At 33.9% G+C, this 23,611-nt stretch overlaps 1 protein-coding gene across 2 annotated transcripts in view; it reads left to right on the top strand.

Moving 5' to 3' along the window:
- The window catches only part of ALCAM (activated leukocyte cell adhesion molecule), a 190,786-nt gene that overhangs the window by 164,877 nt on the left and 2,298 nt on the right, over positions 1-23,611 (top strand). Inside the window, exons 10-14 of one of the 2 annotated variants that reach the window (XM_074332498.1) lie at positions 1,707-1,842; positions 1,951-2,084; positions 4,619-4,751; positions 6,641-6,679; positions 6,970-7,087. In XM_074332498.1, coding sequence (XP_074188599.1) covers positions 1,707-1,842; positions 1,951-2,084; positions 4,619-4,751; positions 6,641-6,679; positions 6,970-7,087 — 560 coding nt within the window. The remainder of the gene's footprint in view (positions 1-1,706; positions 1,843-1,950; positions 2,085-4,618; positions 4,752-6,640; positions 6,680-6,969; positions 7,088-23,611) is intronic. The other variant, XM_074332505.1, reaches the window with a different exon arrangement.

Here is a 23,611-nt window from a genome sequence, read left to right as displayed (position 1 = left end):
ATAAAGAGGTTGAGGTGAGAGAAATCAGAAAGCTCATAAGTAACAGAGTAGAAACTTGAGCTCAGGCTTCACTGAATGTAAATACTGGGCTCTCTGGTCACATAACTTTCTGCTTCTCTGCCGAAACTAACCTTAAGTGTCTGAATGTGGGTTCCACTGAATTAGTAGCTCCTTGGAGGTACATTTTCACCCGTGGGCCATAGTCAAACATCTGAAACATTCTAGGAGCTTAGGTAGGACTTCCTGAGTGCTGATATATTCTTGTACTTTTGTAAACGTGGGCGATTGCCTGGGGATCCCAACCACTGCTGCTTTTTTTTTAGAGTGAGAAAGTAGGATCGGTATTTTGTGATTTGAGACAAAGTTGCCGCGAAAGCAAATGGTTGTAACTATGATCCCTCCCCTCAAATCTTGGCTAGTATTTCTAAACACTCAGTGCATTTTTTACCGGAATGTGACATGTAACAGGAGCATTTAACCAGTAAAGTATTGACAAAACACATACAAACCATTTGAAATAGGAATTGACAAGTATTATCTTTATAAAACATTGTGAAGAAATATAGTGCTTGAGTTTCTTCTTCATGAAAATATATATTATTTTGTATTGCTATTTGATCTCTTTTAATGCTAGATCCCGTTATTTGTTCTCTTACTCTAAAAGCTTACTCTTAAAGCTTAGTTTCATTTGTCACTTTGCTTTAACCACAACCTCACTCAACTTCTTGTTCACTCAACTAATTGAAGTGTTGCTCCATAGACTGCACATTTAACATAATATATTTATAGCAGTTGGTGGTGAAAGGGCTAGACAAGTTCTAGACTAATCAGTAATATTGTGAACACTCGTAATATTTTTACTACTGGACTGGAGAAACTAGTTTACTTGGCTAAACCAGTTTCTACATCAACTGTAGTCACTGTTTTTAATTATATACCTAATGTCAGTGATGCTGATCAATATTTCCCAGCCACTGGTTAGTTGATGGGAGTAGAAAACAATTCTGAGTGGACAAAAACCACATAATCTTAGGATTATGTTTAGTTGTCTGCTTAGTAGCATTTCAATTCCTGGTAAAATAGCTTCATTTTCTGTATATCAAGTGTTTTTTTAAAAAAATTTAATGTTGTATTTCCTTTGTTCATAGAAATTAAGACAACAAGCTGTTATTAAGGGTTTCTTTAAAAAGCGTTTTGTCATAATGGCCACGGCTCTGTAAGGATTCCCTGTCTTGCTAACTGTATCCTATAAAATGACTTTCATTTTATAGAATGAAATTGATTACATAGCTCAGTGTCTGTTAATCCTAGTTTATCTACATTTACTACAAGGGATAGTTACTATGAATTGAGAACGTTCCTTAGTGTAAACACATTATATTATTCATATAATTAAGTCACCAAAACAATTCAGTATGGCAAGATTATTACCCCATTTGACAAATAAGGGAACTGAGTCTCAGAAGCTTAGGAACCTGATCCAGATTATAAATTCAGTAAACAGATAAGTCTGAAATAAAACTTTGGCATGTCTAACTCTAAAACTACCAAGGAAAAAGGAAATCTAGTTTTGAAAGCATGTAGTTAAGAAGAAGCTTGCATTTTCATTAAACTGGAAGAATAATTTTCGGCTTAATTATTATCTAATAAATATATCAAGAGTTATTACTGTGCCATGTGAAGTAATTAACTTTTTATTTAATCAGGATAATACCAGGCTTAAAGCTAGCCCATCATTTCCTAGTCTCCACTATCAGGATGCTGGAAATTATGTCTGTGAAACTTCTCTGCAAGAAGTAGAAGGACTAAAGAAAAGAGAGTCATTGACGCTTATTGTAGAAGGTAATAAAATATGTGAGCACAAATTCAATTTTTTCTTTGAGAATTTGATATATGGTTACTTTTATTACCTCAGTTCAACATCTTATTTTAATTTTAATGATACTTTAGGAAAACCTCAAATCAAAATGACAAAGAAAACTGATCCCAGTGGATTATCTAAGACCATAATCTGCCATGTGGAAGGATTTCCGAAGCCAGCTATACAGTGGACAATTACTGGTAGCGGAAGTGTCATAAATCAAGCAAGTATTGGTCTTCTTGTTATATGCTGCTCTTGGCCCAATGTGGCATTTTATTTAGATGCCTAAACTATGGGCTAACTTCTTACCAATGTGAAATTTGCAGTATGTTCTCAGAGGAAGAGCTTGTGAAATTCTTAATTTTCCCAAAGGCAGGACGTGGCTCAAAGAGAAATGTAAAAACCCAGGGCCATGGAGAATGGAAGAATCATTATACTGTAGTCAGTATCTGTTTTTAAAAGAATGTAATTTGGGTGTTCTTCCATGGTCATTAATTCCTGAAACTTGGGTGATTAAAACATTAAGGTACGCACTTTTCTGCATCATAAACTTACACATCGGAGTATAAGTGGCCTCCATTACTTTGCTTACTTATGCACATTAAGGGATATTTCTCCTTAAAACTGGGCCCTAGAGTGTGGTGAAGAACACATTCGCTGTTTCTGAACATATGGTCTGATTTGTGTATGCCTGGGCTAAGACCAGAATAAGGCTAGGTAAACATGCAGTGTCTAGGATGTTGCCTTGAGAACAAAAGTAGACATAAACCAAATCTTAATATTTGTACTTTGCCAGGATATTTTAATAATAATAAAGGACTAAGGACTTATGAACACTACCAGTAATTTTCTCTTTTCTTTAACCAAAACAAAAAAAAGAGAGAGAATCTGGCCGGTCACTAGGGGTTCAAAGCTATAATCCCATTGCATTGCCAGTCTGCTTGGGTTACTGACATTCTTAATTCAATTTTCTCTACAACAGTCTATGTCCGTGGAGCCTGTTAAACACTCCTCAGCAACACCCAGAGGTTCCATTTGATCGTCTGCATCTTCTGTGCTGCCTTCTTCCCAGCTTTGGACTTGAAATCTGAGAAGGCATGCATAAAGCAGAGTTGCATTTGAGTTTTAAGTTAAAATTTCTATTCTTTTTTCTGTGCAGGAAAATTGGGCCGCTAGTTCAGGTTATATAATGCAGTTTTGCAAAGTGAGATGAAGTTTGGCTGTTTTATGGGTGATGCAAATATATTCACATAACTCCAAGTATGGAAGGTCCCCAAAGGAGTGGGCACACTTGAAGCAAATGACTCCTGATTTGGGTAGGGGTGATGGGGACACACAGGAGAGCATGCAAGAGGAGGAAAGAGGCTCTGGGCCCCTTACCTGGAAGGAAATGCTGTTGTTTTGTTTCAAATAAAGACCTCAACCACCTGAACCGTTGAAAAAATGTACAGATTTATGTTTTTAGCATCAAAAATGATTGTTTCTTTTCTGCTTTATTCTTTTTGCTCTCTAGTTCAATTAAGTAATAATTAAAGGTTCCTTTTACCTATAGTACTAGTAATGCAAGCATAGGAAATACAAAAAATAAGCACACAATAAATATTTGATGAACGTAAAGATACAAAGATTTAAAAGGCCATCCTAGAAATGAGTACATACATTTTGTAGAGATAAAAATAACAAAACCAAAGGCTCAGTGAGAAAGTCATATGAAAAATGCTAGTGGGAAGTGGTAAAATAGCAGGTGAACTTACTATGAGGATAAAAATAATAATGCTATTCTTCATTGTCAAGGAGAAGAATTGATTCTGGCCCACTAGGCAATATGTTATATTTCTTGTTCTAGATGTGTGCTGATCCATCCATAATCTTTTATTTGTTCCCTCCGCAATCACATGGTGAATCTATCATTTTACAGCTCCTGAAACCTTGTCCCACCCCTGACCCAGGGACTAGATGATATCCCTAAGCATGAAACTAGCTCCTGTTCTCAAAGTCCTTACATTGTAGATGAGGAGAAAGCAAATAGAATCCCATACATGGCGTGTGTATTGTGACTGAGAAAAGAGCACAAGTGCGTATTTGCTTTAGTGGTATTGGATTTAGGAGTCAAGTCCTGGGAAGAGAGTCAAAGGAATTGTCTCTTATGTTTGGAAGAATTCAATGCAGTGATTGTCCTCATTAACACCTCACAACAACCAAATGAATTTACCAGTCACTAAAAAAGAACCCATCCTCTGTAGTTAGTTCCCAAACATTGAGAAAAAATGGTTTGATTTCCCATGAGTAAATCATACATAAATATGCCCTTAGATGTAATGGTTTAAGATAAAGGAATTAACTAACCCCTGTAGTGAAGAACAAGGTCATAATTTACAAATAAGAATTAAACTCATAAGTTTATTAGGGGAAAGTTGGTGATTAATCATTAATTATTTTGAGGCAAGTCCTATCATGCCAGAATATTAACTAACCTGAGCTTCTATTGAAAAAGATAATTTTAATTAATTTAGAATCTACAATATTGGAATTTACAATAGTAGCAAAAACAGAAATCCAGTTGTGAATTCACTACTCTTTTTCCTCCCTGCTATAGCTGTAATTCCGAAGTGGTCTATGGCTATGACCTTGCATATGCCCTTGAAGACCAGATAGCACGCAGAGCACCACATCTATCCTATTTCACTCAGTATTACACTTTCCTATGTTTTTAATCTTTTTCCATTTCTAAATCTACATTCCTTATTTCTTTTCCAGACAGAGGAATCTCCTTATATCAATGGCAGGTATTATAGTAAAATTATCATTTCTCCTGAAGAGAATGTTACATTAACTTGCACAGCAGAAAACCAGCTGGAGAGAACAGTAAACTCCTTGAATGTCTCTGCTAGTGAGTATTTCATTTCTGGCATTAAAAAAGTAAGAAAATTTGAAGTTATTCTTCATTAGTTTAAAATCTTCAATTCCATCTTCCTATACTGCATTATGGTAAGTTTTATTTACTTATTTTGCATTTGGTATCATCATCATAAGGTTCTTTTTTTTTTTTTCTTTTTTTCTGGTATCCATTCTTGTACAGTCCTTGTCTTGACAGCTAAATCATTTTATGTTTTATGGGTCAGAGACCTTATCTTGTACAGGAATATTTCCCAAGACCAACAGAAGATATGAATTGAGTTGCTATTATTTAATCTATGCTTTGTGTTCAAAGTACAAATAATTAATTCAAAGATTATCTTAAAACATTTCTGTAACAGTTTTAACATTGGTAAAATTTTAATTCCTTTTAATCTATTATTTTGCATTCCAATTCTTTGTGGTATTTATCCTACCTTTATTTTTAACAGAAATGCCATATTCTTCAAGTCATTCAGCAAACTGGTAGTGAAACTGATATTAGAATTCATGAATCTAGTTTTAAAACAATAATGCTTTTGAATATCATATTTGAATCACAGCTTAAAATCTGATATATGAGATTATGTCCAAAAAAAGTGCAAAATAATCTGGCAATGCTGAAATCAGGGTAATACATATATACCAAAAGCAGCTTCTTCTGAAAATAATTGTCATTTATTTGAAATTATCCATCATCTTCAATTCTGTCATTGTTCCTATTACTATGTCAACCCTAAATCAGGACTGGCATAGAATGAGGCTCGGTTCTGGACAGAAGGCTTAATTAACCCTCCAAACTTTTATTCTTCAGTCAGTTGGAATCGTGTATGTGACCTTAGCAGGATAGGAATATACCGGATAGGAATTAGCTGGAGCTAGGAGAAAATAATTGTCTGAAGATAACCATTCTTAGCAGATTATGACTAGACTATAAAAGCCTGCTGAATTGACAAGAAAAGAACCAAACAAATTTAACTCTAAAATTGGAGCATTGACTTCTCAGAATCTAATTCAACGAGTATTGATTTGTCCTACCTAGAAAGAGAACTTATCCTTTCTTCCTGAACACAAGTCTCTCTCTTTATTCTAACCCATTGAATAGTGGTTTCCTAGGCCTTGCAGTGGCTTGATCCACATTTAATACTGTCATTTTCCAATTCAGTGAGCACCTTCTGAGAGTCCACTTTAGTATGTATGAGGAAGGGTCTAGGAATCTGCACTTTAACAAACATCTCTGGAAATTCTAATGCAGACCCTTGCACATAGAAGAATATTTATGTAGTTTAATATTAGCTGGTAATCCATCACAGCAGCAGTTCTTAAAATGAACCAGGAGCATGGCACTATCAGTTGTTTGGAGGGCTTTTGCAAATATCACATAAGTTGACTCTTAACCTCAGAGACATCCCCAGTTGTAACCTCCACCCCCACCACTTTGAGAAAGTCTCTAGTGATAAGTCCCTGACACTGAAGAGGAAAATTATTTCTCTGCTGTTGAAGCAGGAAAAATTGAGAAACACTGCATTGTAGAACTCATATGTGGCAAATTGTTTCTCTTAAAAGAAAAAAAAACTATTAAAAGGTGGTAGATAGTGGGGAAATTACTATGGATTTCAGATGAATGCTATAGCTTGTCAGTTGCGAAATTTTATAGTAGATTAATACCTTTGCAGTTTTAACTACTTCCCTTTCCTTAACACAAGATTAATTTCTTTGTAGGAAAGTTCACGCTCTATTAAATGTAAATTTTTTTCCTACCCTTAGTTGTAGAATAGATATTTTTATCTTTGAGTATTATTACATCATACTATAATAGTAAAGGTGACTTTCATTAATCAACAAATTTTGTTTTTAATTTCATATTAACATTTTTCATTTCAGTAAGTATTCCAGAGCACGATGAGGCAGACGAGATAAGTGGTAGGTACTATGCTGCCGACTCTTCTTCCTTGACTATCAGCTCAATATTCATGAAGTGTCATTGTTTTGAGTAATTTTCTTCACTGCCACAATTTTGACTTGAATTAAAATAGTGAGTGAGACAAGATAGTAAGAATGCTAAAATTTTATCCTTTAAATTCACAAGTTTGCATGTTACTAATACTAGTGAGCTTTAACCCTTTTTAACAAGAAATAATAACTAGATTTACTTCTTTTCAAAAATTGTTGGCATTGTCTGTAATTGCGTGGGCTTTTCTTCTTTGTTGTAGATGAAAACAGAGAAAAGGTGAATGACCAGGCAAAGCTAATTGTGGGAATCGTCGTTGGTCTCCTCCTCGCTGCCCTCGTGGCTGGTGTCGTCTACTGGCTGTACATGAAGAAATCAAAGTAAGTCGTGGGGGAAAGATCTTCATCGTTCATTGACTTTCACTGAGAGAAAATACAGTGTGTTTATTATGCTCACTCCAGCTGGGCATGTAATTTCTATAATGGGAAAGACATATACCCCACATCAGGCTAATCGTGTTTTGCTTTTAGCTCATACTAATGACATTGCCAACATCGGGGACATGGCTTGGGCTGTGATTTCACATGTATCTCCTTATTTTTCTCAGTCCATTGTCTGAATTCAAGTATTTGATTTTGTCAATGCCTAGGTGGATTTTTAAAAATCATATAGAGCCTAAAGTTCTACCATTCTAACGTTTGCCTGCGGTTGGCAGAGATTAATTGAAAGTGGCTAGTACATCATACATGCATGGCCAGGTGTCCTGCCAGTGACAGGTCTAGCCAGCAGTGAAACTGCCAGTAAACTAGAATTATCTTGTTGTCACTACTCCTTTATTCTATTTAGGTTACTTTGCTCCATAGAAGGATCTAATTCAGAGGGGGAAAAAAATCATCATTCTTTTGTCTTGAATTAAAAAAAAAATGATTAAGGTACTAGATACTTTAAAAATGATTTAGAAGGTGCTTAGATTTAAAATTATTAGAGTCATAAAATAATACAGATAGTAATCTTATGAATCATCTAACAGTGGTTTATAATGAAAATCCAATTAGCAAATGAAAATTCTTAACATACGCATGTGCCTAGTACTTAACTCCTCATTTCTCCAGCCCTGACCCTGTATTCAGATACGATTGGGCAGAGGTGGGATTCTAGCATTTATATTTTTAAAAAGTTTCATTGGTGATTCTGTGGTATAACCCTGGTTTCAAAGATGGGTTTTAAATCCCCTTATCTTATAAATGAGGACATTGATTTTTGCAAGGGGATGTGTGTAGCTAGTGGCAACTTTGTAGTTAATTTTATATTTTCTTGTTGTCTAATATAACACCTTTTAACAACTCAGGTACCTAAGATAACTTAAAAGAAAATCAACAAAAGAGCAAACTCAGGTTCCATGATCTTGCCCTGTGAAGATATTAGCAATTTCAATGGAGCAATATTCAAACTGAGCTGCCATCAAAGGGAAGCAGTAGCTCAGAAATTCTGAAGTGACATAATATGAGCATGTATTGAGCTCTGCCTTGTTCTCACAACTCATCTTTGAAGTAGATACTATTATTATTCATGTTTTACATTTAAAAAAGCTAATGACTTACACAGTTGTTAAGGGACAACTTGATTTAAGGCAGTGATGTTTTTTGATTTAAGGCAGCAATGTTTTAGAATCTTTGTGTTTAATCGCTAAACTTCACTTTCTCACACTATGCTTCCCTTTTTCTCTTTTTTGTTCACGGTAAGGCAGAAACATTTTCCTCTTGTGTGTTGTGGTTGATGTACACATCCCCTCTCACGCTGGGGCATGGTCCTTTCTGATCTGAGCACTTCTCAATCTTAAGCAGTCCTCACTATCTCTTGGTTACAAATGTGTTCTTTTTCTCAGTGAACATTTGCCTAAAAGTTCATATGGGTTTGTGTCCCTGGTTTCCATGGAAAATTTAGAAGAATGTCTGTCCCATGGAAGTGAAAGGGAACGTAAAAAGAGGTGCCCGGAGGCAATATTTATCTTATAGAAATTCTGTATGTGTTATAAGTATCCTAATGATCAAGATCTTACGATTCCCTTAAAACCCACAATAAGGTGTTCACAAATCTAACAGCCTGGGCTAGAGGGTATTTCAATTTTATTTACTTAGGATTTCTGGTGCACTCCAAAGTAATTCCATTTCCTAAAAAAATGAAAATAAAACTTCTTTGTATCCTGAAATTGAGCTGAATGATAAATGTCAGCCCTCTACATTATGATTAAATGAATGTTATAATAAATTCTTGGAGTATCATCGATGTCCTTAATTACCCTATTCTAACTGCCAGTGTCTCATCAGACACCATTTGTCCATCTAGGAATAGAATACATTTATATGTGTGTGTGTATGTGTGTGAGTGTGTGTGTGTGTGTGTGAGGGGGTGTTACTTCATTGGTTATCACCATATGGTAACCTAAATATAAAATCGTGAATAAATAAATGCTGGACACTTGGCTTTATATTGTCTATAGGTTCATAAATAAGACTTTATGAATTTCCTTTAAAGTACCTCATCACTGTGCAGTGTTTACCATCTGACTTGAACATTTGTTTAAATAACTGTTATTTAATTGAAAAGTGCACGGACTTTTCTAGAGTCAATACTATTGGCAATCGAAGTAATAAATTGCAATTCTCATCCCAAGCATCAGAGTTTTTATTAAGAATTCGCAGCACTTTTCAGATTCGCTGAGTGCTTTGCATTCCTGATTATTCTTAGTAAGTTATTCCTTGCTAGAGCCCTCTGAGATAAGCCAGCATTTTTGCAGTATGAGTTATTGTTAATCCCTTCGTCCAGAGTAAGTTCAGATTCAGAATAACAGCCTTCAAATTCAGAATTGCAAAGGTCATTTTTGGCTTTAGTATATTCTCTTTCTTCTCTTCTAGATAATTCTTTCAACTTTACAAATTAATATGAGGGTTACATTTCTACCTGTAGCTAATTCATCATCATTTTACATGCATATGAAAGATTTTAAATAAAGATATGGTCCATACCTTTCCCTAGATACCTAATGAAATACAGCCTTGTATTTACCATCCTACAAAATAATACCATCAATAGTCTTAGTGAGAAACCCATTGTTGCAAACAACTTTGAGCACCAATTAAATTATGAGTCAAGCATTTGATTCAAAAGCCTCAGTGATACAGCTAGCAAAGTGGGGAAGTTTGAGCAACATTTAGAAGTCCTTTGCGTTGGCAATTTATAAATAATTGGAGAGAGATGAGAGAAACGAATCTTTTATGTCCAAGTAGAATTTAAGAGTGTATTTACCATACCTAGTGGGTACTCAGCTAGCACGCACTCCCCATTCCATTAATATGAGCTATATATTTTATATCTATTTTAAAAATGGAGACTTGCAGCACGAAGTGCTTAGCAATGGTGCTTCGCCTTGTGAGATTGTATGTTCATAGCAGAGTAAGGACTTCTGATTTCTCTGCTGCTTTGATTCGTATCACTTCTCAGTGGAAGTAAAATTCGAGATTTTTTGATAATGAGAATGGATGACTGAACATATCCCATGTATGTAGGGTATTAACTGACAATTCCAGGCAAAAGGCATTAATTGACTAAGCCCATTCCATTTCTAATTGTTTAGCAGGGAGGAAAACATTCAAGAACCAGGGATAACTTAATAATTTTTTTTTCTCTTCATCCTCTACTCTGAACATGGTTTTCAGCTCTGCAGGAAGTTAAATGTTACTATTTGAGTTCCAAATCCTCTCCTATATATCTTATAGTACAAGAACTAATGAAAAATTAAAAGAGCAAAAGAGAAAGGAAAAATGTAAAGGCAGCATGATTTAGCCACAGACTTATTCAGAGGTTTATTAAAACCATAATTTCCAGGTTTGTTGTATATAAGAGACCCCTGGCCACCATACTTCTTCTCACTAAACTGGGAGTAAGCATTAACCAGACTTTTGTAATCGCAAAACACACATTGTCTGAATATTGGAAACTTACCAAAAGATTTATCTATTGCAACTGGGGAACTCATAACTATTTTCATGAAAATTATTGTGTAGTATATAGGCAATCTGGAAATCTAAAAATCACAAATACCCTATTAGTTCTGTTTTTATGTAATGCTATGTTATTCCATTAATGGCTCAGGAAAACAAAACAAAAACAGACAGTTCTAAATTTGGTGGAAGGACTGAAGAGGACTTGCCTATTATAACACTGAAACCTCAAGAAACAATGTTGTGTGAAGCCTTTCTAAAACCCTTCTCATTAGTACCTCTTGATATATGGAACAGGGTCTTGCAAGAAGGTTGATTTTAACTGAATTCTATTTCCAATCAATACTCACTCTAAAATCAAATATATACTCCGACTGAATTAATGGAACAGATAGTGCTGGAGGACCCTTTATAGCACATTTTTAATGACTTTCCTCATTCATCGCTACACAAGCACCAGCGAGTCCTCCTCTTTTTTTCTCTCTTTTGTTCTTTTACTGAAATCCTCAACAATTTAATGGGGTAAATGCAATTAACCCTGTTTCATAGTATCTAAGCCTCAGTGAGATTACCCTGCCCAAGATAATATAGGTAGTAGGTATTCCATATCTCCTATATTTTCAAATATATTGTGCTGCTTCACCAGGATTTCTTTGGAATTAAAATTTCATCTCTGACTTCGATGTCCTGCTGGTATTTAATATAGTGCTAGGGATGGAAGGGTGTGCCCCAAAGTTCAGGGCTGATGTGGTCTCTCCCCTTTATTAGAAGTCATGCTAATCCAAGCTTTGGCTCCTTTCTCTTTCCCTACCCATAGCCTGGCAGGCAGCCAGAAGAAGGAAGAAAATAAAATTCCCTATTATTCTCTCAAACCATAAATGATAGAGTGGACTAGAAGGGAAATGAGATAATGTAGAAATGGTGGGGGTCCCATCCAGTCAACCACAAGGTCATTTGCCACTCAGAGGGAAGAACCACCACGGCTCCCCGCTCTCCTACCACATTTCCAAAGGAAAGGGCTTGTATCAAAATATAATGTTTTCAATTTTTTTAATCTCTTCCAGTCACCTGTATATATGCATTTCATTTTTTTTTTATTTTTTTTTTAATGTCGAGTGTTCGTTTTAATTATCTCTTCAGAGATGAAGGGAAGTCCTGTTCCCTGAGCACCTGCCATGCATGGGCCAGGCTGTGTGTTGTCTCAACATTACCCACCTTATGGATACACTCTGCACCATGGTGCTGAAGCATGCAGGTGACATCCTGTTTTCACGCATATTCAATATTGTTATGTTTATTTTGATCTCTCAACCTTTTAAATGTATGGTTGCCAGATTTGCTTTTGGCCTAGATGAAAAGGCCATTTTCTGTTTCTTACTGAGGAAAGAAGGATTCCCTACTTAAGAGGAGAGTCTCTTTGGAGAACCTTAGAAATTCTAAGGCTATAAATGTGAAAGTTGTAATAAGATCAACTATTTCTTCTTGTTCATTTCCTTTTTTAAACCCAGAAATTGCAGACATCGGTCTTCCTGAAATGCAAGGAAGTGCCCTCCTCTCTTCTCTCTTTATTAAGCTTGGCCCAAGAGGAAACTCATTCTACAGATAGTTGTGACTAGGGAAAAAGAAAAATAACTATTCTTTTGGATGTGACACTAATTCCCTGTACAGGAATCAGTGGCCAGTTTGCCGGAAGTGGCAATGCCAGCGTCCCAGTCTTAAATCCCCATAGTCATGGTGACCTTCTGTGGTGTCTCCGAGGCACGCTGTAAATTAAAAATCACAGAAAATGCACCTCAAACTAGAAAGTATTAATGATTTCTAATACAGCCTCTGAGTCTTCAAATTTGTTTTACAAATTTTTGCATTTGGAAAACCTAAAATCTTATGACTTCTTTCATGTGTGAATTATTTTAAGTGAGTATTATTTTTGTTTTTTAAATACATAATTCTAATATTTTATATATCTCTTCAAATGATACTACATCCTGAGTTTGTGATATATTGGTTGTGCCTGTCACTCCTATCCTCTTCACTTTTCCTACCTCCTTCGTCCCCCACTAAGTTTTTGTTTGTTTGTTTTTCAAAATATATGGTGATGGAAAGAGAACTGACTCTGGGTGGTGAACACACAATGTGATACATAGATGATGTATTACAGAATTGTACACCTGAAATCCGTGTAACTTTGATAACAATTGCCATCCAAATAAATATTAAAAATAAATAAATACACAAATAAATAATTTTTAATTGAGAAATAATGAATATATAACATTGAATAAGTTTAAGGTGTACACCAATGGGTTGATTCGACAGATTTATATATTGCAATATGATCACCACTGCAGTGTTAGTTAACACCTCCATCACGTGAAGTAATTTCATTTCATTTTGTGGTATGAACATTTAAGATCTAGTCTCTTAGCAACTTTGAAGTGTTAAAAATAAAGGCACACTTAGTAGACATCACCAGATTAGTTCCCTAACTCCTTGGAAGGAGATCTTGAAATAACTTTATAATATTTGGGGAAATTTCACAATAAAAGTTAAGAATATTCCAAAAAGTTACTTAAAAGTAACTTGAACCCTTAATAGGCACTGCATTTATAGAAATAACACAGATGAGGAGTTGAGACAAGATTTAACTTCTTTGTGCTACTTCATAGCTATCTGGTTTTGAACAGCTCCATGCCTCACCTTTGAGTTGGTGAGTCCCTGTCGCTTGCTAGGAGCTTTCCCTTATACTGTTACATGTATCCTCACACCAGCCCTGTGAATACATCCTGTTGCTACCTCTGTTTGTAGACAAGAGGGCATGCTTCAGAGGAGACACTTGGCCAGGGACTTTCCACTCAGACGTGACACATGACAACGTGGCCCACTGACCTCTTCTCTCTACCTCACAGCTTAGACTAGAGAGTCACCCCTAGTCTGGGGCTACTCCCACCATTAATTTATTGTGATCCTATGATTTAAATTTTCTCTCATATGTAAGGTTACAAAAACGTTGACTGCTAAAGAAAGGTTAAGACCAATAACCTTTGTGACAAAAACCAGTGTGCTGATTTTTATCACAAGATAAAATATAATATATAATAATTTGTATTTTTACCTAAGCACTCATTTGTTATAAATGCCTAAGCTTGTCCCTCAAACCACTTGAATGGAAGATATTTTGCTAACAAAAATGACTTACATAAGTTTTTGTTTTCTTCCAGTCATAGATGGATTCCTAACCTCTGTAATTCTTTCAAGTATATGAATCTTTCCAAAATTAAATAAGACATATCCATAAAATTATATTTATTTTTACCACACCAAGTCAAAAGTAATCAGAATAGTATTAAAGGTTTGTTGTTTGTTTGTTTGTTTGTTTGTTTTATCTGCTAGGGAGAGCAGACTGTCAGTAACCAAAATGGAGAAATTCATAATAAAGTGCATTTAAGTCATATATATATATATATATATATATATATATATATACTCAATGAATGTCCCCACCCCCACCAGCAACACTATTTTTATATCTGTCTAATACATTTCACAGTGATTAACGCTTAGCATATTTATATAACTGAGTAACTTGGTGCATGGATGCTGGAGCCAGGCTGCTGAAATTTCATTCCTGGCTTTGCTTCTTACTAACTGTGTGAGACCGCAAATAAGTTTATTAGTCTCAATGTAGAATAGAGATATCCTAAGGCTACAATAATTTAATATCTATACAGCACTTAGAACAGTGCTTGACGCCTTGAGGCATTTAAAGTGTGTTAGCAGTTATTATTCTGGAGAGTGAGATTCAAAAAGAGTTTTGCTTTTCATTTACCATTTCTTATGGTTTGGTTTTGTAAACTTTAAAATAAGAAATATAATTGGCTTGAAGTGACCCACCTCTTATTCTATAAGTATAATCTACAAATATATTTAATGTTGCTCTTAATGACCTCTGTTTTGTAATTCAGACTCTGAGCAGTAATAGTTTTCACCCTTACTGATATTCAGGAAGATAGGTGATTTACCCGAGTACCACTACTTCCAGAGAGTATTCTCATCACTTCCACCCTCTCAATTCCTCCTTCTTCTATTTGACACAACTTGATGAAATCACAGAAACTACTCTCCATCCCTAGACACATTAATCCAACTAGAAGTACTTATAATGAGCAATGGAAACGGTATCCAGTTTCTCGTTGCACCTTTTGCCTGATTCTTTCAATCCCTGGCCATGAGGACCATGCTTATCTCTGTATAATATTTTTATAGTATTCAGGTCATATTTGCTTATGTTAAATGTGCAATTACATCTGTTTTGATAAATGCAGATACCTTTGGAACCATTACTTCAAATCATGATATAGAGCATTCCATCCCCCCAGAAACTTCCCTTGGGCTCCCTTCCTGCCTAAACTCACCGTCCCTGTTCTCAAAGGCAGCCAGTGTGCTGATTTTTATCACCAAGATTTGCCTAAATCTTGAACCTCATGTAAGTGGAATTACACAGAATGCACTCCTTTGTGTCTGGCTTCTTTCATTTAACATAATATTTCTGAGGTACATGTATTAATAATTTCAGTATTTTTAATTGCCAAGTAGGGTTCTATTGTTAGACTATATCACAATCTATTCTCTTGTTTATAGACATTTGCATGGTTTCCAGTTTAAGCTATTATATGGCTAAAATCAACATTCTTATGCAAATATTTTGGTGGGCATATGTTTTCATTCTCTTAGGTAAATACCTTAGAAATGGAATTGTTGGGTCATAGGGTAGATATTTATTCATGAGAAATTGCCAGACAGCTTTCCAAAGTATGTGTCCTATTTGCAATTCCCACCAGCAGTGTTATGAGAATTTCAGTTCTTCCATATCCTTGCCTAAATTTGGTGTTGTCATTCTGTTTTAATTTTAGTCATCCTAGGAGGTGTGAAATATATCTAATTTTGGTTTCACCTCGCATTTTCCTGAGACCTAATGTTTTTAAGATCCATCTTTTTCTGTGCAATGACTATTCACATCTTTGCCTATGATTTTATTGGTATTTGTTCTTTTGTAATTGATTTGTAACAGTTCTTTGCATGTTTCGCATAAAAGTCTTTATCACAGATATATTGTCAATATTTTGTCCTAGACTGTGGCTTGATTTTTCCTTTTCTTAGTGCTGTCTTTCGATGAGCAGAGTTTTTCATTTTGATGAAAACAACTTACTACTTTTTCCTATAATGTTTAGTGCCTTGTATGTCCACTCTACAAAATCTTTGCTTATCCCAAAGTGACAAATATATTTATCTGTGTCTTTTCCTAGGAACTTCATAGTTTTAACTTTTATACTTAAGGATTTGATACATACAAGATTTTGTGTGTGGTACATGACAAAAGTGGTTTATTTGTTTGTTTGTTTGTTTTTGCTTTAACACCATTTGCTCAAAAGACTCTTTTGGCCTTGGCACATTTGTAATAATAATAATAATAATAATAATAATAATAATAATGTGAGTCCTTCAACTTTGATATTCTGCTTGTGTTAGCAGTCGTGTTTCTTTGTATTTCCAAATAAATTCTAGCAACTTTTTAATTTCTACCATTTTTTAAAAAGCTTGGGGATTATGATTACTTTAAATTTATAGATAATTTGGGTAGATTTGAAATCTTAAAAATATTTAGTCTTCCCATTCATGAACATCATATATTTCTCCATTTACTTAATTTTTTTCTTAGTAGTATTTGGTAACTTTTAATGCAGATATTTGACATGTCTTATAGTTTATTATTTTGCAGCTGTTATAAATCAATTATTTTGTAATTTTTATTTTTCAAATGTTTATAGTAGTATGTGAAAATATGATTGTTTTTTTTGAAATGTATACAACCATCTTCCAAAATTTCTTAGTTCTATTAGTTGTTTTGTGAATTCCGTATAATTTCTATGTAAAGTTATTTCATCTGCAAATAGAAATAACTTTACATCTTCCCTTCCATTCTAGATGCCTTTTATTTCTTTTTCTTGCTTTATTGCACTCATAGAGACTTACAATACAATGTTGAAAAGAAATGTTGAGAGCAGACATCTTTACATGTTCCCAATCTTAGAGAAGGAATTATTCAGTATTTTACATTATATTTGATGTTAACTGTATGGTTTTTATATGTGCCTACCTGGGGTTAGTCAAACTGTAAGGTTAAGGGCACAGTCCTCCAGGTTTCCAAGTCTGTCCAAGACTTCTGTCCCCAACTGCAAGGAGTTAGGGTCCAAATACAAAGTTAGAGTGAAGACTCCACATAAGAACACCCTCACCTCTGACACCAACTCAAGTTTGGGGATTTCCCAAAACTACCTTCAGTTTTGATAATTTTCTAGAAATGTAGAACTCACTGAAAACTATTAAACACAGTTATTTCATTATAATGAAAGGATATGTTAAATTAGTCAAGGGAAAAGAAGTATAGGGCAGAGTCTGGGAAGGTTCCAAATGTGAGTTTCCTTTGTCCTCAGGGATATGTCACTCTACTTGTACTGATGTGTGGCAAAAGCATGGAATATTGACAATCTGAGAAGCTTACCTGAGCTTTGGTGTCCAGAGTGTCTATTGGGCCTTCATTATATGATTGATTAATTGTCCATGTGTTTGAACCCAGTCTTCAGTCTTTCCCTTCCCCAGAGGACAGATATCATATGGCCAAAGGCACCCTAAATCATATGGTTGTTCTTTCTGGTGGGGCCACCCTAAGACTATTGGTTATTGATGGCCCTAAACTGAGACATCTCTGCAGCCTAAACTGTCAAGTGTGACCCAAGAGGCCACCATGATTAAAATGGCCACTTCTATCACTCAGAAAATCCTATTTAGAGATTATCTCCCAGGAGGACAAAAGTCAGACCTATTTTTGAGCAAGGCCAAATTCTTTACCACACAATGTCCTTTAACAGGTTAAAGAAATTTATAATATTCCTAGCTTACTAAAAGTTTTTATCACAAATCATTGTTGAATTTTCTCAAATGCTCTTTATATATTACATTACATTTCATCTACATCTACATTATTTCTACAAATAATCATATTGTTTTCTCATATTCTTTATTCTTAAAAAATGGTAAATGACATTGATTGATTATTAAATGTTAAATCAGTCTTGCTTTCCTGGAATCTCACTCTATTATAATGTATCATAATTTTTATGTATTGATGGATACAATTTGCAACATTTTATTAAGAATTTTGTTTTGGACTGCATTCATGACGAATATTGGTGTATAATTTTTTTGTAATATCTCTGTCAAGTTTTGGCATTAGAGTAATGTGGACTTAATGAAATGGGTGTGAAAAAGTCCCATTCTCCTCTTTTACTGAAAGAGTTCATTACTTTCTTAAATGTTTGGTATAATTTGGTGAGGAAACCACATGGGCCTGGAGTATTCTTTATGAGAACTTGCTTTAAAACAAAAATTATTTAAAATAAAATTCAGTTTATTCATTTATTTTTTATTTTAACTGTTTAATAGATATAAGGTTGCTTCTTCTTAAATAAATTTTGGTAAGTATTTCAAGGAAAATATCCATTTCACTTAAATTGTTGAGATTTTGCAAAAAGGAAAAGTTATTCGTAGGAATCCCTTATCTTTTTTTGTCTGTGGGTTCTATAGTGATAACACTCTTTATTTTCTAATATTGTTATTTTGTATTTTGTTCTTTTATGTTGCTCAGTCTTTTTAAAGAGTTGTCAATTTTCTTAATATTTTAAAAACTATTTCTTATTTTCAATTTTATTATTTTGCTCTTATCATTTCTATTTTCTTCTAGTTATTTGAAGTTTAACTTGCCCTTCTTTCTCTAATTTCATAAAATAAATGAAAACTTTAGATCATGGATGTTAGCCTTTCTTCTTTTATAGCACAAGCATTTGATTTCAATCTCAACACTATTAACTACATTCCATAAATTTCAGAATGTTGTATTTTTATATTTCTTCAGTTCAAAGTATTTTTAAATCTCCTTTGTGGTTTCTTATTTGGAGTCATGTAACTAGAACTGTATTAAATTCCAAACATTTCTTATTTTCTTCTGTTTTGTTAATACAATATACTCTGTGTGCTTTAGTCTTTTGAAATGCATTGAGATTTTATTTATTTATTTATTTGTTTGTTTGTTTGTTTGTTTACCTAACATGCAGTCATACAGTATTTCCTAGTGGATGCTACATGAGCACTTAAATATATATATATATTTAGTGGTTGATGGGTACACTGTTCTATAGCTGTATATTAGGTCAAGTTACATAATAGTTTGTTTAAAATCTTCTCATCTTTAATTTTATTTTCAAATTATATAAAGTCACTTCACATATAATTAAGAAGGTTATAAGCATGCGCTTCCAGTACTAGAGCTATCCAGTTCTAGCTACTTCATCACGGTCATGCATACTGAATTTTGGTTCATTTATCCTATCAGCTACTGAGAAAGGGTTATTAGATTCTCTAAGAATGTGTATCTGTCTATTTCTCCCTTTAGTTCTGTCAGTTTTTGCTTTATTCTTTCATTAGATGTATACAGTTACAATTATTATAACTTTTTTAGGTCTTCAACCTATTCTATGAATAATTATGAGATGTCTCATTATCACTGTAATATTACTTGTGTTGAATTTTACATTGCCTGATATTAATATAGCCACACTGCTTTCACATGCTTACTGTTTACATGTATACCTTTTTTTATCCTGTTATTTACAATTATCTATCTCTTTATTTTTAAAGTGTATCTCATATGTCACAAGGCTGACCAAACTATGTCTTCCAGATGCTGCCTCATTTTATAAATAAAGCTTATGGGACTACAGTCATGCCCATTTCTTTACATATTGCTTGTGTTGTTTCACACTACAATGCCAGAGTTGAAGAGTTGGAACAAAAACCATATGGACTGCAAGCCTAAAATATTTACTATCTGGACCTCTCAGATAAAATCTAACACCTACTATAGAGTTAAGTCGTCTTGTTTAGTGTAGTCTAACAATGTTTAACTTTATTTGGAGAATTTAGGCAACTTACATTTAACCTGATTATTAAATAGTTAACGTTTAAGACTGCCATCTCCCTATTTGTTTTCTAGTTTTCTTCTCTTCCTCTTTTCCTGCTTTCAAATAACTCAAATAAGTTTTAGTACTACATTTTAATTTCTATACTGGCCTCTTCGTATTATTTTATTGTGGTTGCTCCAGGATTACGATAAGAACTCTTAACTTATAACATCTACTTGTGTAATAATCTAAAACTTTTGACCCATTATAATTTCATCTAACCTCCTCCATACCATTGTAGTGTGAGGTTTATAATACATGCAGTTGTAGTGGATATGTCAACAATAGCAAAAAGAATGTAGGAGGTTACATTAAATAATGTTTCTTTCATATAATGCTTTATGAACATATAGTATTAAATGGTTGGTTTTGTAAAAAAAAAATTAAATAGTATTTATATTTTACTACATAAATATAAGCTTTCTTGCACATCTGAGTTTCCATCTAGTGTAATTTCCCTTCAACTAAAGAACTTCCTGTAATACTTCTTTTAGCACAGGTACGCTAGTGATGATTTCTTTCATTTTTCTTTCATTCAATTTAATATGTCTTTATTTTGCCTTTAATGAAAGGATCTTTTTGTTGGATATAAAATTCTGGCTTGAGAGATTTTTCTTTCAGCATTTTAAAGATGTTTAATTATCTCTGGTATACATTTTTTTCCTAATGAGACACCAGTTGTTATTTATGTCATTGTTCCTCTGAACAAGTTTTCTGTGGCTATTTTCATGTCCTTCTCTTAATATTTGCTTTTGATTAGTTTGATTATTATGTACTTAGGTGTGTTTTTCTTTTTATCATTCCTGCTTCGGAGTTGCTGAGCATTTTGGATCTGCAAGTTAATGGAGATCAATAATTCTGAGAATATTATTATTGTTTCTTTAACTATATTTCCCATCCCCTTCTCTTTGGCTTCTTCTACCTGGACTCCAATTACACATACATTAGACTGCTCAATATTGTCCCACAGATCACTGAGAATCTGCATGTTTTTCTACCGTCTTTCTTTTTTGCAGAATGTATAATTTGTCATATTATTGTCCTTAAATTTACTGAAGCTTTTTTTCTCTCATTTCCAATCTGATGATAAGACAATTTAATGAATTGTTCATTTCCAATATTTTAGTTTTAAGTTGGAGAATTTTTTATATTTTTTTGTGCTGAGATTTCTATCTGTTCTCTCATTATTACCAAATTTTTCTCTAAGTTTTTGAACATGTGATGTCATAAATGATTTAAAGTTCTCCTTCTACTTATAAAGTCAGTGTCATCCAAGGACATTTTCTGTAATTTGTGTTACATTTTTCTATTCTTCATATGTATGGTAACTTTCTTATTATATACTAGTCTTTTGGTGGTGATATATTGTAGAGATTCTAATTTCTGATATTTTCTTCTAAAGGATATGGATTATTTTTCGTAGCAGACAAGTATATTACTAGCTGAATTTTCTTGATCTTGTGAAGGTTACTTTTATATTTTATGTGGCACAACTGTCTTAGGGGGAATGCTGCATATCAATACATAGTCTTTACTTAGCTTTTCTGGGATTGTCATAGAAAGACTGATGTATTTGACAAGAATTTCTGGCATGATGACCTGATCTCCAAACTCTGTTTGCCTGTGTGGGTAGTAGCTAAAATCTATGTCAAGTTCTTAGGCTTCCCGCTTTCTGCTGGGCTATGTGAAATTTCTCGTACACATCCACAATTTAGGGAAGTTATTGTATTTTACACACAAACTTGGGGTCCTCACCACTTTATGGCCCTCTCCTTTATCAGATTTCCCCCCTTGATTTCCATCTTTTGTTCTAGCTAGCCTACGTTTCTGGGAAGTGCTCTCAGAAGAAAAGTTACGTAAAAATAGAGCTCACTCAGTATAAAGGTCAAATTCCCTTCATTTTCTACTTTCTTTTTGTCACTCTCAAGTACAAATAGTTTATTATGTATTTTTCTGAGAGTTTATAATTGTCACAACAGTAAGGATTAACAAAATAAAGTTTTAAGAAATCATTACACATACCAGAACTTCTAATAATCCATGCTTTATTTCAAAGTTAGGAAATCATTATGTCCTCAACCTTAATATATCTTCCTCCTTTCCATGAAGGTCAAAGCAGGTTGAAAAAAATCAAAATTGCAAAATGTATTTATTACATTGCTAAATTATTATTTTATTATTTTTAGAATATGCCTAAAGAACATTGACACTTTTGTTTGTCACTCTCTCCAGTGGCTCCAAACAAGTCAGAATTTTCACTTTAGAGGCAAAGAATAGTAGGTAATGAAGTGAGTTTGAAAGAAAAAAGAGAAAGAGAGAGACAGTGACAGGATCAGCAGAGAGAAAAGGAATGGAGGAAAAATCAGAGGGGTGAGAGAAGGCAAGGAGATTAAAAGAAAGAAAATGAGTGAAGAGGCTTTGAGAATCATGTGGCTTTCCTTGATTACCACAATATCTCACTGATTTATAGAAATTATAGTTTATAATTTATTAAAATCTAGTTTATGTTGGCATATAAAGTTAGGAGCTATTAGAATAATCAAGGTACATGTTTTTGCATATAATTTTGTGCAGTTTTGTCTGAAAAGATTGGAGTAAGACATAACTCAGGTTCTGTTATTCAGTGTAGTATCCTCTCTATCTACCTGCCTGTAAGAAAGCAGCTGGGTAGTACAGACTTCATATTGGTGAACACTAATATCATAAAGAACAGTAGAAGGAAATAGATATGAACATAAACAGCCGATAACATAGTTTGTATGTTATATGTAATATATACTATAGATTTTTACAATAAAATAAGCTAGAGAAAAGAAAGTGTTATTGAGAAAATCATAATGAAGAGAAAATACCTTTACAGTAGGTCAGTTAGTTCAATGCAGTAAAAGAATTATCTTCTGGATGCCTACCATATTCAGTCAATGTATTATGTGCTGTGGATAAAACATGGTCCTTATTCTCACAGAGCTTATATTCAAGTCAAGAGTACAAAAGAGATTGGCCACATCTTGAAGTGTCATGAGACAGATGGGTGGGGGACTCTCTGAAGAAAAGAGTTGGATCTCTCTTTTTAATGGCTGAAGAAAGTGAGACATGCCAGAATCTTAATCAGAACCTTAGAGGGCCATGTCTTAGGTATAGGGGCAAACCAGAAGAAGACTGAGTCTTACTTAAACTTCAGCTGAACCTAGCTCAAGCCCTGGTGGAATTGGAGTCATCAGCTCATCACCCTATCTGCTTAAGAAGGAAAAGTGAGAAGCTTATCTGATGGAAAATAACATTATATGGAGTCTCTACAGTTCTTTTATACATGGTGTCATGCAAAATAAAAAGGACTAAATATTCAGAGTCAAGAAAATGCAATCAGTTATCAACAGAAAAAGTAGACAAGCAGATCCATGCATGATTTGGATATTGCAGTCAACAGACAAGGACATTAAAATAACTATAAATAATATATTGAAAGTGGAGGAAAAGACATCAAGGGAATAGACGTCAAGGAAATAGAGAATTGAAATGTATTTCAAATATTTTAAAATCAAATTGACATTTTAGACCTGAAAAATATAATATTGAAAAAAAAAATAAGTCTTTGATGGCTCAATTTAAAAACAGATTGGCCACAGCAGAACACAAGAGAAGAGATCTGGAATGCAAATCTATGGAAAGCATCCAGATTGAGATGCAGAGGGGAAAAAGAATAGATAAGACATGTATGAGCATAAGAGACATGGGACACACACACAAGATCTAACTTATATAATTGGAATCCCAGAAAGAACAAAGAGCAAGAATGTCCAGCACTAGTAAAATAGATAAATAAATCATG

Source organism: Rhinolophus sinicus, linkage group LG01 (assembly GCF_036562045.2).
Source record: "Rhinolophus sinicus isolate RSC01 linkage group LG01, ASM3656204v1, whole genome shotgun sequence".
NCBI classification, from domain to species: Eukaryota; Metazoa; Chordata; class Mammalia; order Chiroptera; family Rhinolophidae; genus Rhinolophus; species Rhinolophus sinicus.
Note: the sequence above shows the minus strand (reverse complement) of the source record. Positions and strands in the feature narration are given on the sequence as shown.